This window comes from Heteronotia binoei, chromosome 21 (genome assembly GCF_032191835.1).
Source record: "Heteronotia binoei isolate CCM8104 ecotype False Entrance Well chromosome 21, APGP_CSIRO_Hbin_v1, whole genome shotgun sequence".
NCBI lineage: Eukaryota > Metazoa > Chordata > Lepidosauria > Squamata > Gekkonidae > Heteronotia > Heteronotia binoei.
Window position 1 is genome coordinate 83,566,834 of NC_083243.1, and position 18,398 is coordinate 83,585,231.

General features: G+C 43.7%; 1 protein-coding gene across 2 annotated transcripts in view; it reads right to left on the reverse strand.

Moving 5' to 3' along the window:
• UBR1 (ubiquitin protein ligase E3 component n-recognin 1) overlaps positions 1 to 18,398 on the reverse strand; it is a 160,371-nt gene that overhangs the window by 112,722 nt on the left and 29,251 nt on the right. For both annotated transcript variants that reach the window (XM_060261180.1, XM_060261179.1), the window contains exons 2-9: positions 15,691 to 15,947; positions 11,898 to 11,976; positions 11,375 to 11,485; positions 9,113 to 9,243; positions 6,994 to 7,135; positions 6,082 to 6,144; positions 5,752 to 5,875; positions 5,240 to 5,347 (exon numbers count right to left, since the gene is read on the reverse strand). In XM_060261180.1, the coding sequence (XP_060117163.1) occupies positions 5,240 to 5,347; positions 5,752 to 5,875; positions 6,082 to 6,144; positions 6,994 to 7,135; positions 9,113 to 9,243; positions 11,375 to 11,485; positions 11,898 to 11,976; positions 15,691 to 15,947 (1,015 nt within the window). The remainder of the gene's footprint in view (positions 1 to 5,239; positions 5,348 to 5,751; positions 5,876 to 6,081; positions 6,145 to 6,993; positions 7,136 to 9,112; positions 9,244 to 11,374; positions 11,486 to 11,897; positions 11,977 to 15,690; positions 15,948 to 18,398) is intronic.

Here is an 18,398-nt window from a genome sequence, read left to right on the forward strand (position 1 = left end):
CCTAGTCTCCTAATCTTTACCAGACTACTACCCCAACCCAAAGAAGGACAGGTTAGGGACCAAAAAAACAAATAAACAAGCTTTGTGGGAGGGTTTTTAAAAAGAAGTCAGGGCACCTGTTGGTTCAGGTACAGTGCAGTGAGTTAGGTTTGTAAAAAACCCCACTCTCAGTTCAGGTTCTGTGAGACTGGCCAAGGGTGACATGAGTGACAGGCAGCAGAAGAGGGGCCCTGGGGGCAAGGCCAAGGAGAAGACTAGAGGGGTGGAGGGGAGGGGGAGGACCCAGGTCTCTCCCCCCCACCTGTGCGTGGGGCCACTCCACAGCCGCTTTCCAGCACTCCGACCTCTGGCCGGAGTGTGATGAAGAAGAAGGCCCGCCTTGGGCCCTTCATCGAGGCTGCTGCTGGGGCGCCCCCAGCAAAGATGCCATTAGGTGCTGGCACTGCGCAGGGGTCTGCTGCTCAGGCAGTCTCTCCTCCAGCTGATGTCGCTTGGCCTCAGCAGCCGGAGGAGGGGCAGCAAGAGCAGCCCTCCTTGAAGCTGAGCTTTGGGGACAGTTTTCTGTCCAAAACGATCACCCCAAGGAGGGTGCAGAGTGTCGTGCAGGAGCTGGAGGAGAAGCTGGTTAAGGAGGACCAGCCCCCTTCTTCGGTTCCTTCGGGCACCAGCAGTCCTTCAGGGGATGGCCAGGAGGGGAGGCCGCATGGGGTGGAAGGGGAATAGATGGAGACACACGAGGTGCCTCCATCTCCGCCCACTTCCCCCTGGCGGCCAGACCCTCCTGCCACCCCGAGACACGATGTGTCTCCCCCGAGCACCTCAAAGGAGGTGGCTCCAGACACCCAACCTGCCAGTCAGTTTGGGCATCCGTTCACCTCTGAAGTATGGAAGCATTTCCAACTTATGGAGGATCCACGTTATGCGCAGTGCAAGCTGTGCAGGGCCCGGATCAGTCGTGGGCGGGACCCTGCCCACCTGACTACGGGGGGGATGTGGAATCACCTGCGGAAGCACCACCCGGGGGTGCTTCTTAAGGGGGAGAAGCAGGCTGGTGCTGTGTTGTCCAAGTGGACAACAACACCACCCAGCCAGGAGGTCCGTCCCATCGCGACTACCTCCGCTCTCCAGGAGCGTTCCATGGGAGAACAGGGACGCCAGGCATCTCTGACTGAGATGTTTGGTAGGGGCACCTCTGTGCCAAGAGGGGGAATCAGGCACGGCAGGAGGGTGATCGCCTGGAACCTTGCCAGGTCGGTTGCCCATGGGCTTCCATTTTCAGTGGTCGAGAATCCTGGGGTGCGGGGTTGCTGGAGTACCTGGCGCCCTGGTACAAAATTCCTGCTGGAACCACCCTTAGCAGGACCATTGTGCCAGCTGTTTTCAGGGCGACCAGATCTGTGGTGAAGGAGCATTTTTCCCGTGCTGCCGGGGGGACTGTTCATTTCACCTCAGATATCTGGACCTCCAAACATGCGTTCGAGGGGTATCTCTCCCTGACTGCGCATTGGTGGCAACCCAGAGAGGTGGTTGGGGGTGGTAGTAGCGACAGGCAGGGTCAGGGCCGCCAGGCCGGCTATCGCTGGGCCTTGCTGCACACCGAAGCAGTCGACGCGCCGCACACAGCGGACACTCTCGGAGCCATCCTCTCACGTCAGTTAGAGGGCTGGGTAGGCAGCGTTCCCGTCACCACGGGCTTTGTGGTGACTGATGGTGGCTCAAACATCAAGGCGGCTGTCCAACGCCAGGGCCTAAAACGCCTTCCTTGTGTGGCCCACCTTCTCCACCTCGTGGTTAAGGACTCATTGGGACAGACGAAAAGCCAGGATCGTCTGTATCTAGCCGCGACCCATGAGTACCGACTTCTGCTCCAGAAGTGTCGGTATATCACGGGTCACTTCTCACGCAGCAATACGGATTCGTATCGGCTGCATGAGAAACAGACACTGACAGGCGTGCCAGGGCACCGCCTGATCGGTGACGTCAGCATACGCTAGAACTCCACCTGCGCCATGCTGGAGCGCATGGTGGAGCAGAGAGCAGCCCTGGATGCCTTTGTCTCTGAGACGAGGGTCTTTCGGGATGAGAACCGTCTCACCCAAGAGGATTGGGTGGTCATTTCTCAGACTGTGGAGGTTATTGGGCCCTTCAAGACCTACACAGAAATGCTCTCGTCTGACACGGCGAGCATTGCACTGGTCATTCTCATGGTCCAGATGGCCCGTGAGGACCTGGCCTCGTTTCTAGTGCCAACTTAAGGCCGTGCAGACGTTCTTCCAGTGGTGTGCACCCTGGTTGTTAGGCTGCAGGAAGGGCTTGAGGCCCGCTTTCAGACTTTCACCCAGGATAAGGTCTACATGATGGTGACCATGTTAGACCCGCGCCTTAAGAGCACAGTCGCCAAGCGGGCCAACGAGCTCGATCGCTGGCGAGACGAGCTCTCCCAGAAGGTCGAGCGTTTCAGAGTCGGGGGGGCCCAGTGCTGGTAGTTGAGGAGGAGGGGGGTGGAAGCAGCTTATCTGCGACTTCCGCTACTGTTGTTCATCCCCAGCCTCCCCAGCTACGCAGTGTTTCCCACCAGACTCACGCCATGAGGAGTGCTGAGGTGACATTCATCGGGCGGGTTGTTGGCCCCTCTAGGAGCGGTAGGGCACCGAGAGCAGAGACGGCTGCTGCAATGGTGAGGGACTATCTTTTTGAGCCCCTCGAGCCGCAGGAAGCGTCTCCTTTGGACTACTGGGTCACGAAGGAGGGGGTCTGGCCAGCCCCCTCCTCCGTGGCCAAGGCGTTCCTCTCCTGCCCACCAATGAGCGTGCAGAGCGAGCGCGTCTTTTCACATATGGGCGACACTGTCTGCCCACATCGCAATCGCCTGCAACCCTGGACAGTTGAGCAGTTGGTCTTTCTGAAGGTCAACTTGCCAATGTTCGGCTCCCCGGACATGGACTTTGAGAGTGAATGAAGTGAGCACCTACTTGTGCCTGCATCCTCTCTTGGCCCTTGCTTGGAAGGTGGTTGTAAAACGCTCCTCCAATAAAAATTGTCTAGAGTCCAAAGACAGCCCAAAAACTCACTCACAAATTGATTGGCAGTGCATCCCCCCCCCCTTATCCCTCCCCAAACCAAAAGTGAATGCTGGTTTAAAAACTGCAAAGCGATCCAAATTTCTCCAGTCCTCCATCCACACATGCCTAATAATACTGAAAGGGCCATTGCAGCCCCCAACTGTAACCGACAGCATCCACAGGCCCAGCCAGGATAACCCACCCAGTTTTTTTTCAGGGGCAGGAGGAAGAAAGAGGGAGGTGCCAGTGATGATGACAGGCAGCCAGCAGCCATACCAATGCTGAGGTCCCTCTAATGGGACAGTGATTTGGTGTGTTACTGCTGAGCTGAGAGAGAAGGAATGGTTGCCTTCCTCTCACATAATCTGAGGCCCTCCCAGTGATCTTCCTCATTTGGGGTGCAATTCTGGCTCGCCTCCACGTTGTGCACCCTGGGTAACGCGAAAGAGCCGGGACCAGCCAACCATCCATCACTCAAGGTAAGTCAAAATGCTTCTTGCTTTGTGTCAGATACAGAATGATGTGGAGCTAGGTGTGGTGGTCCACCACTTCTCTTGTTTGAGACTAGAGTTGTGTTGTTTGGGGCAGGGAAGCTGGCACCTGGGTGAGAGACCCAGAGCCAGCAGGCTTGTTGGGGTTGGCCAGCTCTCCCCGTGTTGTTTGGGGCAGGGCTGGAGAGCTGGCACCTGTAGATTGTGTGTTCTGTGGCAGGGAAGCTGGCACCTGGGTGAGAGACCCAGAACCAGCAGGCTTGTTGTGGTTGGCCAGCTCTCCCTGTGTTGTTTGGGGTAGGGCTGGAGAGCTGGCATCTGTAGATTGTGTGTTCTGTGGCAGGGAAGCTGGCACCTGGGTGAGAGACCCAGAACCAGCAGGCTTGTTGTGGTTGGCCAGCTCTCCCTGTGTTGTTTGGGGCAGGGCTGGAGAGCTGGCATCTGGGTTTGCTGCAGCCAGGTCTGCAAAGCAGACCTTGAGCAGATTGTGTTTTGTGTGGCAGTGACGTTGGCAACTGGGTTTACATTGGTTCCAGGCCTGCGGGGTTCATAGAGTAGATAGAGGGATGTAGTGCATTTGGGTCCTATTAGAGATTCTCTGGTGTGAAGTTAGGTTTGGCTTTGGGTGCCCCAGGAATTGGACCCCCTGGTCCAATTTTTTTTTGGCCTTGTGGGTTTTGTGTGGGACAGTGCCCTGAAGCTGCACAGCAGTTTGGGGGGCTCTCCTCAAAACCTCCTGCTCCCCAGAGCCACTTTTCCCACGACAATTACAGTGAGGAAGTGGCTCTAATTGGTTTTTTCTCACCATTGGGAGCAGTGTTCCTTTTGGGGTGCCCACAGATGGGTGCCGTCTTTTGGGGCCAGGGGGGTTGCATGCTGGGGAGTCCCCTGAACCTGCCCTGCAGTTTTGGGGGCTCTCCCTCAAACCCCCTGCCCCCCAGTAGCCTCTAATTATGCCCTATGTTGCCATTGATTTTAATGGCCCATAGGGTATAATGATGGAATAGGGGCACCCTCTTTGGGTGCCCCTGGAATGGGATCCCCTGGCCCAATCTTTTTGGGACTTGGGGGGTTGGAGGGGAGAGTCCCCTGGAGGTCCCCTGCAAATTTGGGGGCTCTCCCTCAAACCCTCTCCCCACCAGGCGGCTTCAAATATACCCTATTTGCCATTGATTTCAATGGCCCATAGGGTATAATAGGGCCGTATATTCGGAAATAGCCGCGCATCTACCGTATATGCGGCTATTCCGAATGCGGTATTCAGCAGTATACGGGGATTCCGAATTTTTTCCCTCCGTATACTTCCGAATCCATGTAATGCCAATTTTTTTTTTTTTGCACATCCCTAGTTCATACATTAACAAGGACCATCACCATTAGAAAGAGCCAATACATGGATCAGAACTGGTTTGAGATGCAATGCATCAGGAGTATCATTGATCCACCTATTCAGCTTTCTGGAGTTACTACAAAGACTGTCATTTCTCTCAATTCACCAATGAAATGTGCTATTTACTTCGCAACAATAATGACATAGTAACTCCTCTTGAAATTAACATTGGAGCAGCAAGTTGACTATCAAACAGCCATTAATAAAATGTTTTCCAATCTATACAGTACATAATTTCGGTATAATATTGACCTTTATACAGGTTTATACAGTATATATTTGGTATAATAACTGACCTTTATACAGGTTTGCATCCCAAAGCATCAGTGTGCTTATTCGACAAGGTTTCTCTGAATCAATTTCCTGTTTTAGACATGTTTGACAGAAAATCTGGCGAAAGTCACCTAAGAGAGGCACATTATTTAAACTGAAGGGTTAGTAGGATAATCACGACACACTTAAACTATCTATTTTTTTGGCAAAGATTTAAGAAAATAAAACTTCAGGAGTAACATGTACCACTGTTTTGAAAGGAAGCAATCTGACCTCATGAATATTTCTACATCTGAACCTGAATTATGACTTATGTATCCAATAGGTCCATCCTAGCAAGGTGCTGAGTGTTGGGATGGAAAAAAGAACCACTGCTATAATAACATTTATATAGGCGAATATTTTAAATAGCAATAATAGTTTTGCCAATTTTTAAAGGAACATTTATGCAGACATATTTAGTATAACTACAAAAAAAAATTAAGAGTCCCTTGCTGATAGTTTGGCATCTGTATATGGTACTGAAGCTACTTACTTGAATAGTTCATAAGTTTATTTAACCAGGAACCAAGACGCAAAGCAAATTTCTGATGCGACATTACATTAGCATGAAGAACCTTCACAGTAAGAGGATGCTGGGAAACGTTTTTTGAATGTTTCTGCAAGATAATAATATTTAGAATCTGAATGACTGCATATTAGGTTGTTATTGGCGCCTCCCCACTCTTTTAAACTACTGCTATTTTAAAATCAACATAACTTGAACATTAGGATTTAGCTATATTTATCAATGTTTTAAACATGAGTATGCAAACAAGCAAGCAGTCATATTAATTACATCTTATTAAACTTTGCAACAAATTACCTTTATTTCTTCTTTGGCTTCCTGACAAGCAACATATGTCCCTTTCATAACAGCCTTCCGACCCTGATTAATTAAAAAGAGAAAGAGGTGATACACTTAGGTGAGATGAATAGAAATGGCATTATTCAATTATAATAACAAGGACAGAGATGGAGTAGAAAAACAGTTAAGTGTACTTTAGATGCCATGACAAATTAAACTGGAACAAATATTCAGTAGCTTTGTATAGCTGTAAGAGTATCACTCTGAATTAACCCTTTGTCAGAAGCATCAATTGCACTGCTACAATCATATAAGAAATAGAACCACAAGATAGACTTCCCAAAATACTAAACAAAAAAAAATCTTTTTACTGGACTGTTACCCAGTTATTTACCTCTACCTTACACAATACAAGTCATGATGTGAATTCTTAATTTTGTGCATAAAGTGGTGCAAATCATTAAAAAAATTAAATAAAACTATGTTGTTCTCACTCACAAATTGAAAGCTTGCAGAATTATAAATAAAAATAAGCAGTTAATGGCATCTGTGTTTCTAAAGAAAAATGACAGATTAACTAAATTGTACAAATTTGTAAACCTGCAGAAACTGCCCAAGATCATCAATACCTTTGCAAAATTATCACTCAGTATTACCACTGAAGACATAGTATGACAGTCCTGAAGACTAGAGGCAACACTTCAGGAATCTGATGATGAAATTAAACTGGGAGAGAGAGCAAAGCAACTATATTCTATCAAGAATGGCTGACACATTATTATGGGATAGTGCAATATTAATGCTTGTGGTATGTAATATCTTATTACTGTTGATGAGATTGCAAAAATTAATCTGCATGTGCATTAGCTACAAAATTGGCTCTGTGTCAACTGGACTATAACATGGCACAATAAACTGTATACTACTAACCTCTTTATCTATAGCATTTGTATACAACTGTGCCTCTCCAAGCTCACAACCAAGAGCTCTTTGCAGACTGTAGTTAACATGATCATAAGAATGATGCTCATCATTGAAAAGGACACAGTAATATTTGTCCATCTTCTGTGCACTGGAAGAACATAAAATGAAATTCAGTGACCAAAAAAGAAACTAAAATAATGTCCAGTATAAATGCTGGCAACACAACTATTACAAGGCAATATATAAAGGGGGTGGGGGAGAGTCAACATGAGAAAAAAGAGAGGAATTCATCACCATCTGAGCTGAGCTATACCATCAAAAGGACCACTAAGACAATCAGAAGAAATGTGACATCACAAATAATTTTCTCCAGTACCACAGCTATGTTGAAATTCTTGCATAGCACGAAATACATTAAAATTGTTATTATTAAGTTGTATTGTTTTTAAATTGTAACTGAAATTGTGGTTTTAACATGCCTGTTAGCCGCTCTGAGTCCGCTTGCGGAGTGGGTGGCATATAAATTTAAGGTAAATAAAATAAATAAATAAAAACTATCTGATTCACAAAAAGTATATGTATTTCCCTAATTTAGAATCTATTCTTAGATGGAATTAAACTTTCCATGGCAGATCAAATTATGAAGTTAGCAAAGGACCTAACCTTGATAATGGATAATCAGATAATCACTAAGAGCAACATCTCAGTTACATATTGCTTGTACAATGGATCCTTCATCCAGAACCTGCTGCTCTGGCAATGTTGATATATGTTATCATAACTTCCAGATTGGACTACTTTAATGCACTCTATCTAGGGCTGCCTTTGAAGACAACTCAAAAGATCCGACTGATATAGCATGCTGCAGCAAGGCTCCTCTCCAAGATGCCACTTAGACCACTCAAATCCAGTACTACATCAAGGGCTTTCCAGTATACAATGTATACAATTCTGAAACTGTCATCTAGTCAGGAAAAATACTCTCACATATAGCACTCTGCTAAGAAACTCTTCAGTCTTCCAATTCTAATTAAGTCTTGGAGAAAGCTTTGGCAAAATGTGGTTATACACAGCTAGCACTGAAACTGCGGCTGGGATTATGTCAACAGGAGACCACTGACATCATTTTTACCACTCCAATTGAGGACTGAGCTAAAAGCTTGTTGAACACAGTCTCTGTGATTAAGAAAATTTATTTGTCTTTGTTTTTGGATAAAAGTTGTATTTCATTGCATTTCAATTGATCTATATACTGAGCACAAATATATTGTATCCCCATAAATGATCGTTATTTGTATTTATAATTTGTTGTTAGAAAGAATAAAAAACACCCAGTCAGTTCAGCATTTATTAATTTATTTCAATATTATTAAGGTGTATATACAAGTATTTCAGTATTTTGTACATGTTTTTTTGTGTGTTTCTCTGTTATTACCACGTGCCTCTCTTGTGTATGATGGCTTCCTTATTATGCAACTGGATGTCTGTTTAGTCCTGAACAAATACTGAACAATTGTCAATGTTTTATTAACTAATATTTTATAATTAATAATTTCAAATGGGGCAGGCCACCATAATAATTTCTAATGGGGCAGGTCAGCATAAGTGAAGGGGAGTCCCTGAATAATTAATTAATATCCCCAATAATAACAATTGCTATATATTGAATAAGAGCATGTTTTGCCCCCAAACTAAGGTGTCTGTTGCAATAGTGCCGTTAGAAATTGACCACCACCCAGTGGCTGTGAGCTCCAACTGGAAGATTAGATGAGGGAACAGCCTCCTACAGGTGACTTGCTGTAAATAGATAAGAGTAAAGGAATCATGTCATGGAAATTTACTGGGAAGAGTTCCATGAGGCAGAATCTTTGAAATCAGATAAGCTTACGCCAGCCTACTCGCTTGCTTGCTTGCTAGAAAACTGTATGCACTCAGGGAAATGCATTTCAGTCATTTTGGGGGCCCGTGCCCGACTGAGTCCTCCGTTTGGTACCAAAAAGTAAACCTCGCTTCATACCAGTAAGTCTGTGCGAAACTCGTTATTTCTCTGCTTCATAAGCACAAATTGTAAAAAGATGGAGAGATGTGGAGAGAAAGATAAACAAATTCTGAGTCTTTGACTTACCTAGTCATTAGTTCTAAAGGCAACTCCTTCTCTTCCTCCCAAACAGTCATATCTACAATATATTTTATCACTGATGGGAAGATTTTCCTTGCTTGTGCCATTAGCTCTTCATTCAGTTGACATTCAGAGGTCTGCAGAAAGCAATGAAAAACTCAGAAAATCATATCAAACTCTGAAAATTATACATATCAAGATAAGATTTAGAAATTTTACAGATAATTTGTATTTAGAATAGTCAATAATCTGCAATATTATTATGCTGAACAGCAAAAATATGAGATACATTCTCTGCCCCACAAAAATCTGGGTATCTTGTACTAGAAAGCTTAAAAGTAGTCTCCTAGTATGGTCGTGTTGTAAAGTACATTTGTTGTTGTTGTTCAGTCACACAGTTGAGTCCGACTCTTTGTGACCCCATGGACCAAGTCATGCCAGGACCTCCTGTCTTCCACCTCCAAAGCCTGAACAAATTCGTGTTAGTTACATCAATAATGCTGTCCAACCATCTCATCTTTTGCCGTCCCCTTCTTCTTTTGCCTTCTGTCTTTCCCAGCATCAGGATCTTCTCCAGTGAGTGCTCCCTTCTCACTTGGTGGCCAAAGTATTTGAGCTTCAGCTTCAGCATCTGATTTTCCAGGGAACAGTCAGGGTTGATTTCCCTTTGGACTGACTGGATCTTCTTGCAATCCAAGATTTAAGCCTTAATTTTGAAATGAGTAGCTCATGATCTGAGCCGCAGTCAGTTCCAGGTCTTGTTTTTGCTGACTGTAAGGAGCTTCTCCATCTTTGACTGCAGAGTATATAATCAATCTGATTTCTGTGTTGCCTATCTGGTGATGTCCACGTGTAGAGTCGCCTTTTAGGTTGTTAGAAGAGGGTGTTCTCTTGACAAAACTCTTATTAGCCTTTGCCTGGCTTCATTTTGTTCTCCAAAGCCAAACTTGTCAGTTGTTCTGGTTACCTTTTGACTTCCCACTTCCAGTCCCCTATGATGAGGACATCTTTTTTTTGGCGCTAGTTCTAGAAGGTGTTGTAGATCTTCATAGAAATGGTCCACTTCAGCCTCTTCTGCATCAGTGATTGGGGCATAGACTTGGATTACTGTGATATTGAATGGTTTGCCTTGAATACAGAACGAGATCATTCTGTCATTTTTCAGATTGTATCCCATTACTGCCTTCCTCACTCTCTTGTTAACTGTAAAGGCCACACCATTTCTTCCATGGGACTCTTGCCCACAGTAATAGATGTAGTGATCCTCTGAGTTAAATTCACCCATTCCTGTTCATTTTATTTCACTGATTCCCAAGATGTCGATGTTCAGTCTTGCCATCTCTTGTTTGACCACATCCAGCTTACCTTGATTCATAGATCTTACATTCCACGTTCCAATGCAGTGTTGTTCTTTTCAGCACTGTACTTTCCTTTTACCATCAGACACATTCACACCTAAGCATCCTTTTGGTTTTGGCCCAGCTGCTTCACTCTTTCTGTGGTTACTTGTATCTGCCGTCCGCTCTTCCCCAATAGCATATTGGGCACCTTCTGACCTGAGGGGCTCATCTTCCAGCGCCATATCTTTTAGCCTTTTGTTACTGTCCATGGGGTTTTCTTGGCAAGGATACTGGAGTGGGTTGCCATTTCCTTCTCCAGTGGATCACATTTTGTCTGGGTTCTCAGCTGCAGCCTGTCCATCTTGCGTGGCCCTGCATGGCATAGCCTGCAGTCTCATTGAACCGCGCAAGCCCTCTCATTACATCAAGGCAGCATTTATCTTTCTGTACAAAGAACATATTAAGATTTTTAATAAAGACATGTGTGAAATATTTGTTCATGGCTCTCAAACATCTGACATTTATTCTATGTGGCTCTTACGTTAAGCAATTTTGGCTAAAGCTGGATTAGCCTGTTGAAGAATACTATCACCAATCAAACAGTGTTCAAAATGGTTTGTAATTAGGGTTGCCAGATGTGTTAGAAAATACCTGGAGACTTTGTAGGTGGATCCAAGAGAGGGTGGGGTTTGGGGAGGTGAGGGGCCTCAGCAGGGTACAGTGCCATAGAGTCCACCCTTCAAAGCTGCCATTTTCTCCAGGGGAGATAATCTCTGCCAGCTGGAGATCAGTTGTAAAAGAGGGATACCTCCAGGGCAGGCTCCACCTGGATGCTGGCAACCCTATTTGTAATAGCTAAATATCAGAAGCAAGTCTATTTTCAAAAGGAAGTATATGTCTTTCCATCTACTATACTCAAAAATGTTACCTCCTTCATAGCACCAGCTACTCCAGGTTCATGATTTGCACACAGTGGTCCAGCCTTCCATGCTTCTGTATCCCCACAGTCACAAAATCCTCCTCCTGTTGAAGTGTTCATCTGAAGAAACACAGATCAAATGCAAGATGACACCCATACATATATTTGCATAGCCAATGCACCCTCTCAATTCCCAAAGCAACTGTGCTGGACCCTACAAACTAACCCTTACTCCCAAATTTAACAGGGAGCCTAGATTTTAGGAAATAATGAACTGAGGGTTCCCCAAGTCCTCAGTAGCAACTTAAAACATAAACAAGTTCTTCATCCTACTATCTAAAAGCAAATTAATTCCAGTATACAGGTATAGATTCTGACTCGCAAATATGCTGTCATATCTGATTTTAATTCATGGATCATTACATCATTAATACTCATGCTCATGTTCCATATTTCAACATTTAGAATTTTGTACCAATTGGAATTTCCAATCCATGTTCAAAGGCAAATCTCGCATCACATAATTTCTTACCTTATAACGGTGATTCTTGTGAATGCTGTTCTGGAAACAATCCACACAAAGTACGCAAGTTGGATCAATTGCACAATCCCTGCAATTTTAAAACAAGTGTTGCCATTTTATAATTCTCCAAAGCTCACATATTCCTGCAGTTTTACCTAAAGACTTAGCAGACATTATAAACATTTTCAGTTACCCAGTCAATGTATGTCCACTATAAATACAGGGTTAATATTCTCACTTCTAACATAAGGATAAATGAATACAAGGATTAAGCAATATACTACATATAGTTTCTCTGTAATGTTTTGAGATTTAACAACCACTACAAAATACCTTTTTTATAAACTTGTTTTGATAATTTCTCCCTATTTTACTTTGAGATTAAAGCCAGTCTCTTCCTCTCTGACTGCTACTACTCAAACTATTCCCTTCTGCAGCAATTGCATATGGGCATTACAAGGGAACACTCGACTTACTCTGAAGGTTCCTTTTACTTGAAAAAGAAGACACTCTGATAATTAAGTAGTCTCCTACTCACAATCCCTGAAAGCAAGAGGTAGATTGCTCCTTCTGTCACCAGTGAAGAGGGAGTCACTTTGGGGACTTCTGTAGCTAATGTCGACCATCATAGAGTGTGCCTTCTCAAAAATGAACTGTGGTTCTGTAGCACATGGTATTTACAAAGCAGTATAGCACAGACGACAGGAAGCAGAATGTAGAACAGAAGTCCCAGAAAATAGAGATTAGTATAAATTGGAACAACATATTCAAAGATGATGTAGCAGCCTCTGGGGGCATGGGAACATTGTATGTGGGGTCTATGGGGTCTTGGATTCATGAGTCCAATCACTATTTCCTTATGTGGGTTGCTTTAACCAATCCATGACCTTGAAGGTATGGCTCACTTCACTCACTCCAAGGTTACATGAAATTACATAGGAGAAGAGTCATGATGTTGCAACCTGCCTCATTCTTCTCCAACCAGCCTACTCCTATTCCGCTCTTCTTCTTTACTAGGCAGCCTCCTTCTATTTCCTTTTCCTCCCATTTTATATCAACAGCTTTACACCTGAACCTTGAGCAAAACTCGGCCCTCTTTTGTTTCCTGCTCTCCACAGCCCCACCCTGCCTTAAAACATCTGGGCCCAGAAAGGCATTGTTCTCCCATTTAGGCTTGCTCACCACCTCCACACTGCCCCTGAAGCTATCTTGACTGTATTTTCCTGCCTCTGGTCCCACCTTGCTCCACTCATGTAAGCCTTGCTGCTGCGCCTAAAAGTTTGTCCTCCTTTGGTGGCAGTTTGTTGCTGGGTAGCCTGCCACAGCTGAACAGCACACAACAACAAAACAATGGATTGACATTTACCCTCAACCCCACAGTCCACACTCTCTGAAGAAGTAGCCCTTATAGGTCTTATATACTATTATTTTATAATGTCTGATGATTGTAGAAGGCCATGTGGCAGTTTTACAGTGGATGGAGCGCTGGCATTGAAAGTTGCAGAAGTGGCTGCGCTTCTGACTTGAATGACCTGTGATGCCTGCAGATCATGAGAGCCAGTGTGGTGAAGTGGTTAAGAGCGGCGGATTCTAATCTGGAGAACCAGATTTTATTTCCCACTCCTCCACCTGAAGCCAGCTGGGTGACCTTGAGTTAGTCACGGCTCTCTCAGAACTCTCTCAGCCTCACTTACCTCATAGGGTGTCTGCTGTGGGAAAAGGAAAGGAAGGCAATTGTTTCCAGTTCTGACATTTCTCTGGCCAGAGTTACTGCCACTAGCAAGAGCACTTCAAGAGTAAGGAATTTTGTTGAAACCTCCCTCAGAGGCTCAAGCAGAGCTTGAATCAAGCTTTGTAAAACTACATGTAATCTCCATGATGGAATGAGAGGATCACATAGGGCAGCTTCCTTCAGAAATTATCCTAAAATGGCAAAGACACTGGATAGCCTTCCAGTGGACACAAGGCAGATACTAGGGTGTCTACTTATCTGAGCATCATATTATGTCTCAGGAATCTGGGACAGTCCATCATAGAGGATGCACATTACCTGTGATAAATTTAACTATACTGGGTCACAGCCCTTGTGTGAACCACTTAGCAAATGCTTTCCAAGGGCAGTCACATATGCTAGAGATAGATTTCTTCCTGGATGCTAGTATAGTAGAAGCTACTTGTTCAGAGAATCCTTTGTCTATCAGAGTTTTCTATACAATGTCAATGCAATTAGATTAAGTCATCTGGGATCTCACTAGGCTACCAGGCCTTGGGTCAGCATAGTTGTGTAGGTTGCATCAATGTGGCCTGAAGACTCAAGTGTGGGCTGCATATATCAGTTCTGCCTTTCCCTCTTCAGTTTGCTTATGACTTTTGGAATTAAAGGAACGGGAGATAAGGCACAGGGAAGTCCCAATGGCCACAGTGCAGTTAGAATCTGGAACAATGAGTTCCTGAGCTCCCATTCCCCTTGGTCCATCCTACTGTGGCTCAGACAGTCCTACATATTGAAGGGCTCCAAAATGTATTCTGCCCTCAAAATCAGGCTGGTTTCCATCAATATCATGGATATTGATTCCATGCCATCAATATCACCATCTTCGTGGAGTCCAGATTAGCATCCATCCCAAAAGATGATGCCCTTTCCAATCTGACAGGTGAGTTTTAAGATCTGTAGACTTTAGGCAGTTTGTGCAGTCAAATTACCAATGTCCTGGCCGTGTCAGACATGACCACAGAAAATATACTTTTATGGGATTGATGCAGCATTGGATCACTCTTGCAGTAGGCAGTGTCCCTAAGGTATCCTTCACCCTCCTCAAGGAGGTGTATTTCTGGGGCCAGCCTAGCTACAGGGGTGTTCACCAGTGGGATCTTTAATAATGTATTAGCACCTTAGAAGGAGAACAACAAAGCTTTTTGGAAAGCCATGACATCTGAGAAAGTGGAAGGGAGGTTCCTCCTTGATCTTTGTGTTGAAGAACCTGGGAAATAGGAAAACACAGCACAGCTCCTGGGAGTCTGATAGACTCTTTCAGATTCCTTTCATCTTATTCTTCTACCTGTACATCCTCTGGCTACTCTGCCTGTGAGCTAAGAGCTGCTTAGAACTTTATAAAGCAGCAAGGGGAATTTGTTGGGGGCAGGGGGAGAAGGCCATTTGGGCAGGAAGGGCTCTTTGTTATCAGACAATTCCCCTTCCTCCCTGACTGAGCCATGGTGAGAATCTGCTGAGTAAATTATAGAACCTATGAGGCTCATTGGTCCCTTTTGTGTAGCTGTCACTGAAGGGTGAGAAGAAGCATGAGTCCTTTTGCTGCCAGGGGATGACTGCCTCTTGTTCTTCCAAGTAGGAGGGAAGGATGCTGTATCATCAATGGATCAGATGAGAGCGCTGTTGAGGTCATCACTGTGACTGAGACAGAGTGCTGAGAGAAATGAAAGTGAAAGTAGTAGGAAATAAATAGTTGCCTTTTTTTGTAGGCTTGAAAAGAGTAGGCAGATTCAAAAGTAGAAAAGCACATGAAGGAAATAAGCAACTCGAGAATTCGGCAAAGGAACACAAATCCCCTCAGGAGGAGGCAGAAAGCAGAACTCAGGACCATGAGTACTCTGTTCGCAATGGAGACAAAAGGAACAACCTACTTCTTGCCTCCAGGAATTATGCATAGCAGAGAAATCAAGCAGAGTGTTCTCCTCTCTTCAAGAGAAAAAATGCAAATATATGAAATGTTAAAACTATTTCAAAAAAATATTGCTACAACAATTAACAATAAGGATGTTAAGCATAACCATTACTATTCACCTGCAGGAATATGTCGTCTCTCCCATTTTGAACACCTTTCCACAGAGTTGAGGGGTGCTATTTTGTCTTAATTTCTCCAGAGAAACATCTGGGTCTTCCCCAAACAGATACCACTCTAGAGAATAGAGTATATTCATCTGAGCTAGTTCCTCCTCCCTCTCCAGCAAAGGATCGATTTCATCAAAATAAATGTCTGGAACAACTTTTGCCAAATGTTGAAGAAAGGCAGTGTGAAAATCCATCTTTTCATCCCACCACTGCATGAAATAGGAACAGAGAGAAATTAAAACAGCACAGAAAACAACTTAAACCAAAACTACTTTGCACTGGTCCTTTATACACTATAAAAATTCTATATGGGAAAGTAAAACAAAGTGTGTCCTGAACATAAAGTTTTGGTAAAAATTCCTGAAAGAGAGCTGCATTGACCTGTTGTAGCAGAACAGGGTCCTGGTAATTTATAATAGACTATGTAATGTGCTATGGACAATCTGAAAGTATTAAGATATGTGTATTAATAGATTTCCAGCATAAGCTAATGACTGCACATCCATAACACAGTTGCATTGTGAGAACTAGAAAGCAAACTACCATGCAACTATGTGATGGGAGCAATTACATCACACACCTATACATTCCCAGCTACAATTTAGAACACATGACCCATCAGCCAAGCCCAACAACACAGCCACTTTTGTGCCAGTAAGGATAAAAATTCATACCTGAAATATTTATGTGCTATATTTATAAACCGCCTTTCTCACTGAGACTCAAAGCAGATTACATAGTGAAAGTAAATACAATATGAAAAGACATGGATAAACAAGGTACTAGGATTACCAAAATCTAAGTATAGCATATTAGGCACTATAACAGATAATATTACATCAGTAGGAAACAATGAATTAACAACAGGGTAATACATGCAGCGAAGTGAAATGTCCAATACAAACTTTCACTTTAAATAAAAGCCTCCCTGGACCAAACTGAGACCTAGGTTTCCTGTCTCATTACCAACTCTGGTATCACCACACCTATTACCCCTCCTGCATATCACACCTAATCCAATCAAGCCTGCTATTGCCGTTTGGCATCTGAAATAATCAGGGCTTTTTTTGTAGAAAAAGCCCAGCAGGAACTTATTTGCATATTAGGCCTCACCCCCTGATGTCACCATTGTTTAACATAGGACTTTTTTGTAGAAAAAGCCCAGAAGGAACTCCTTTGCATATTAGGCCACACCCCCTGACATCAAGCCAGCCAGAACTGCATTCCTGTGTGTTCCTGCTCAAAAAAAGCACTGGGAATAATCTTTATAAAGTTTATATCTCCGCTACCTGTCATTACATTTTATGACCAGTGTTCCCTCTAAGCTGACTTAGTTGAGCTAGCTCACAATTTTTTAGCCTCCAGCTCACATATTTCTGTCTTAGCTCAGAAAAAATGGCTCTAGAGCAAACTAATTTATGTGGTAGCTCACAACTTGAATGCCAGTAGCTCACAAAGTAGAATTTCTGCTCACAAGTCTCCACAGCTTAGAGGGAACATTGTTTATGACACACATGGTCCAGTCTGACAAGGTATTTATGTCAGATCTGGCCCTCATGAGTTTAACACCCCTGATCTAGTGGAAAAATGCACTGCAGACCACAAGGGGCCCTGTGTATAGCCTTTGTGGATTTAAAGATTAAGTAGAATTTTTGTTCACAAGACTCCACAGTTTAGAGGGAGCATTGCCTTACAGTGAGATGCAATCCAAATGGGCACCTGTCTCATAAAAGAAACTACCATTAAAAGTAGCCAGATTTTATGCTCAGGCATGTTTAATCAGACAGAAGCATACAACCCACTTAATATTTTAACCTAGTACTGCATTTTATGTTTAGTGTGTCTAATGTGTTTAAGATATGGAACCAATGTAAATGTTTGCTGATGACTTTGATTTCAAATTCTGATCTCGGATTGTAATAAACTTGACATGACAGGATACTGTGAGCTCAGTTGGTAGGTATACTACGTAAAATAATATCTATTTAATGAAAACCAGGGAAAAGACTGCCCTGCCATTCACCTAACATTAAAACCAAGTTTTAAAAAAGTTAGAAAAACAATGTTCTTCAAAAGAATATACTAATATTAACAACAGTGTTTACATATTTAGCAACATATTTAGCAAATTGTTTCCCCTGCCAATAAACAGAATTCAGATATATAATACTGCCAACATAATTATATTCTAAGGTAGGAGAGAGTGACGTGCTAAAAGAAAACTCACTAAATCACAATTGTGGCCTTCAGCATGACAACTGTACTTGAAACAATTCACAAGATTGGAACAATTTTTTTAAACAATCCAAATAACTAACTGCTTATTTCCCCATACATACTTCTTGGCTTTTCATGAGTTTACAGCTCATGAAATGGCCTACGTTGAAGCTTTTTTTCATTCAACAAAGTAGACTAAATTGGTAAGGACATGCATGAACACTTTATACTCTTTTCTCCCAGTCACCTCCTGAGATCTCAAAATTACTGGTGCTGGAGACTGTGGAATGCATGTAAGCAAAAAGGACAGGCAAGGCACCAGTGGAACTTCCATTAATGGAAAAGAAAGGCAAAATAAAAAACTGCCTGGCTTTCCCTCTTCTTGCTGGGAATGAATTTATTAACTTTTGACCAATCAATTAGAGGGAGCATTAGGGTGGGCT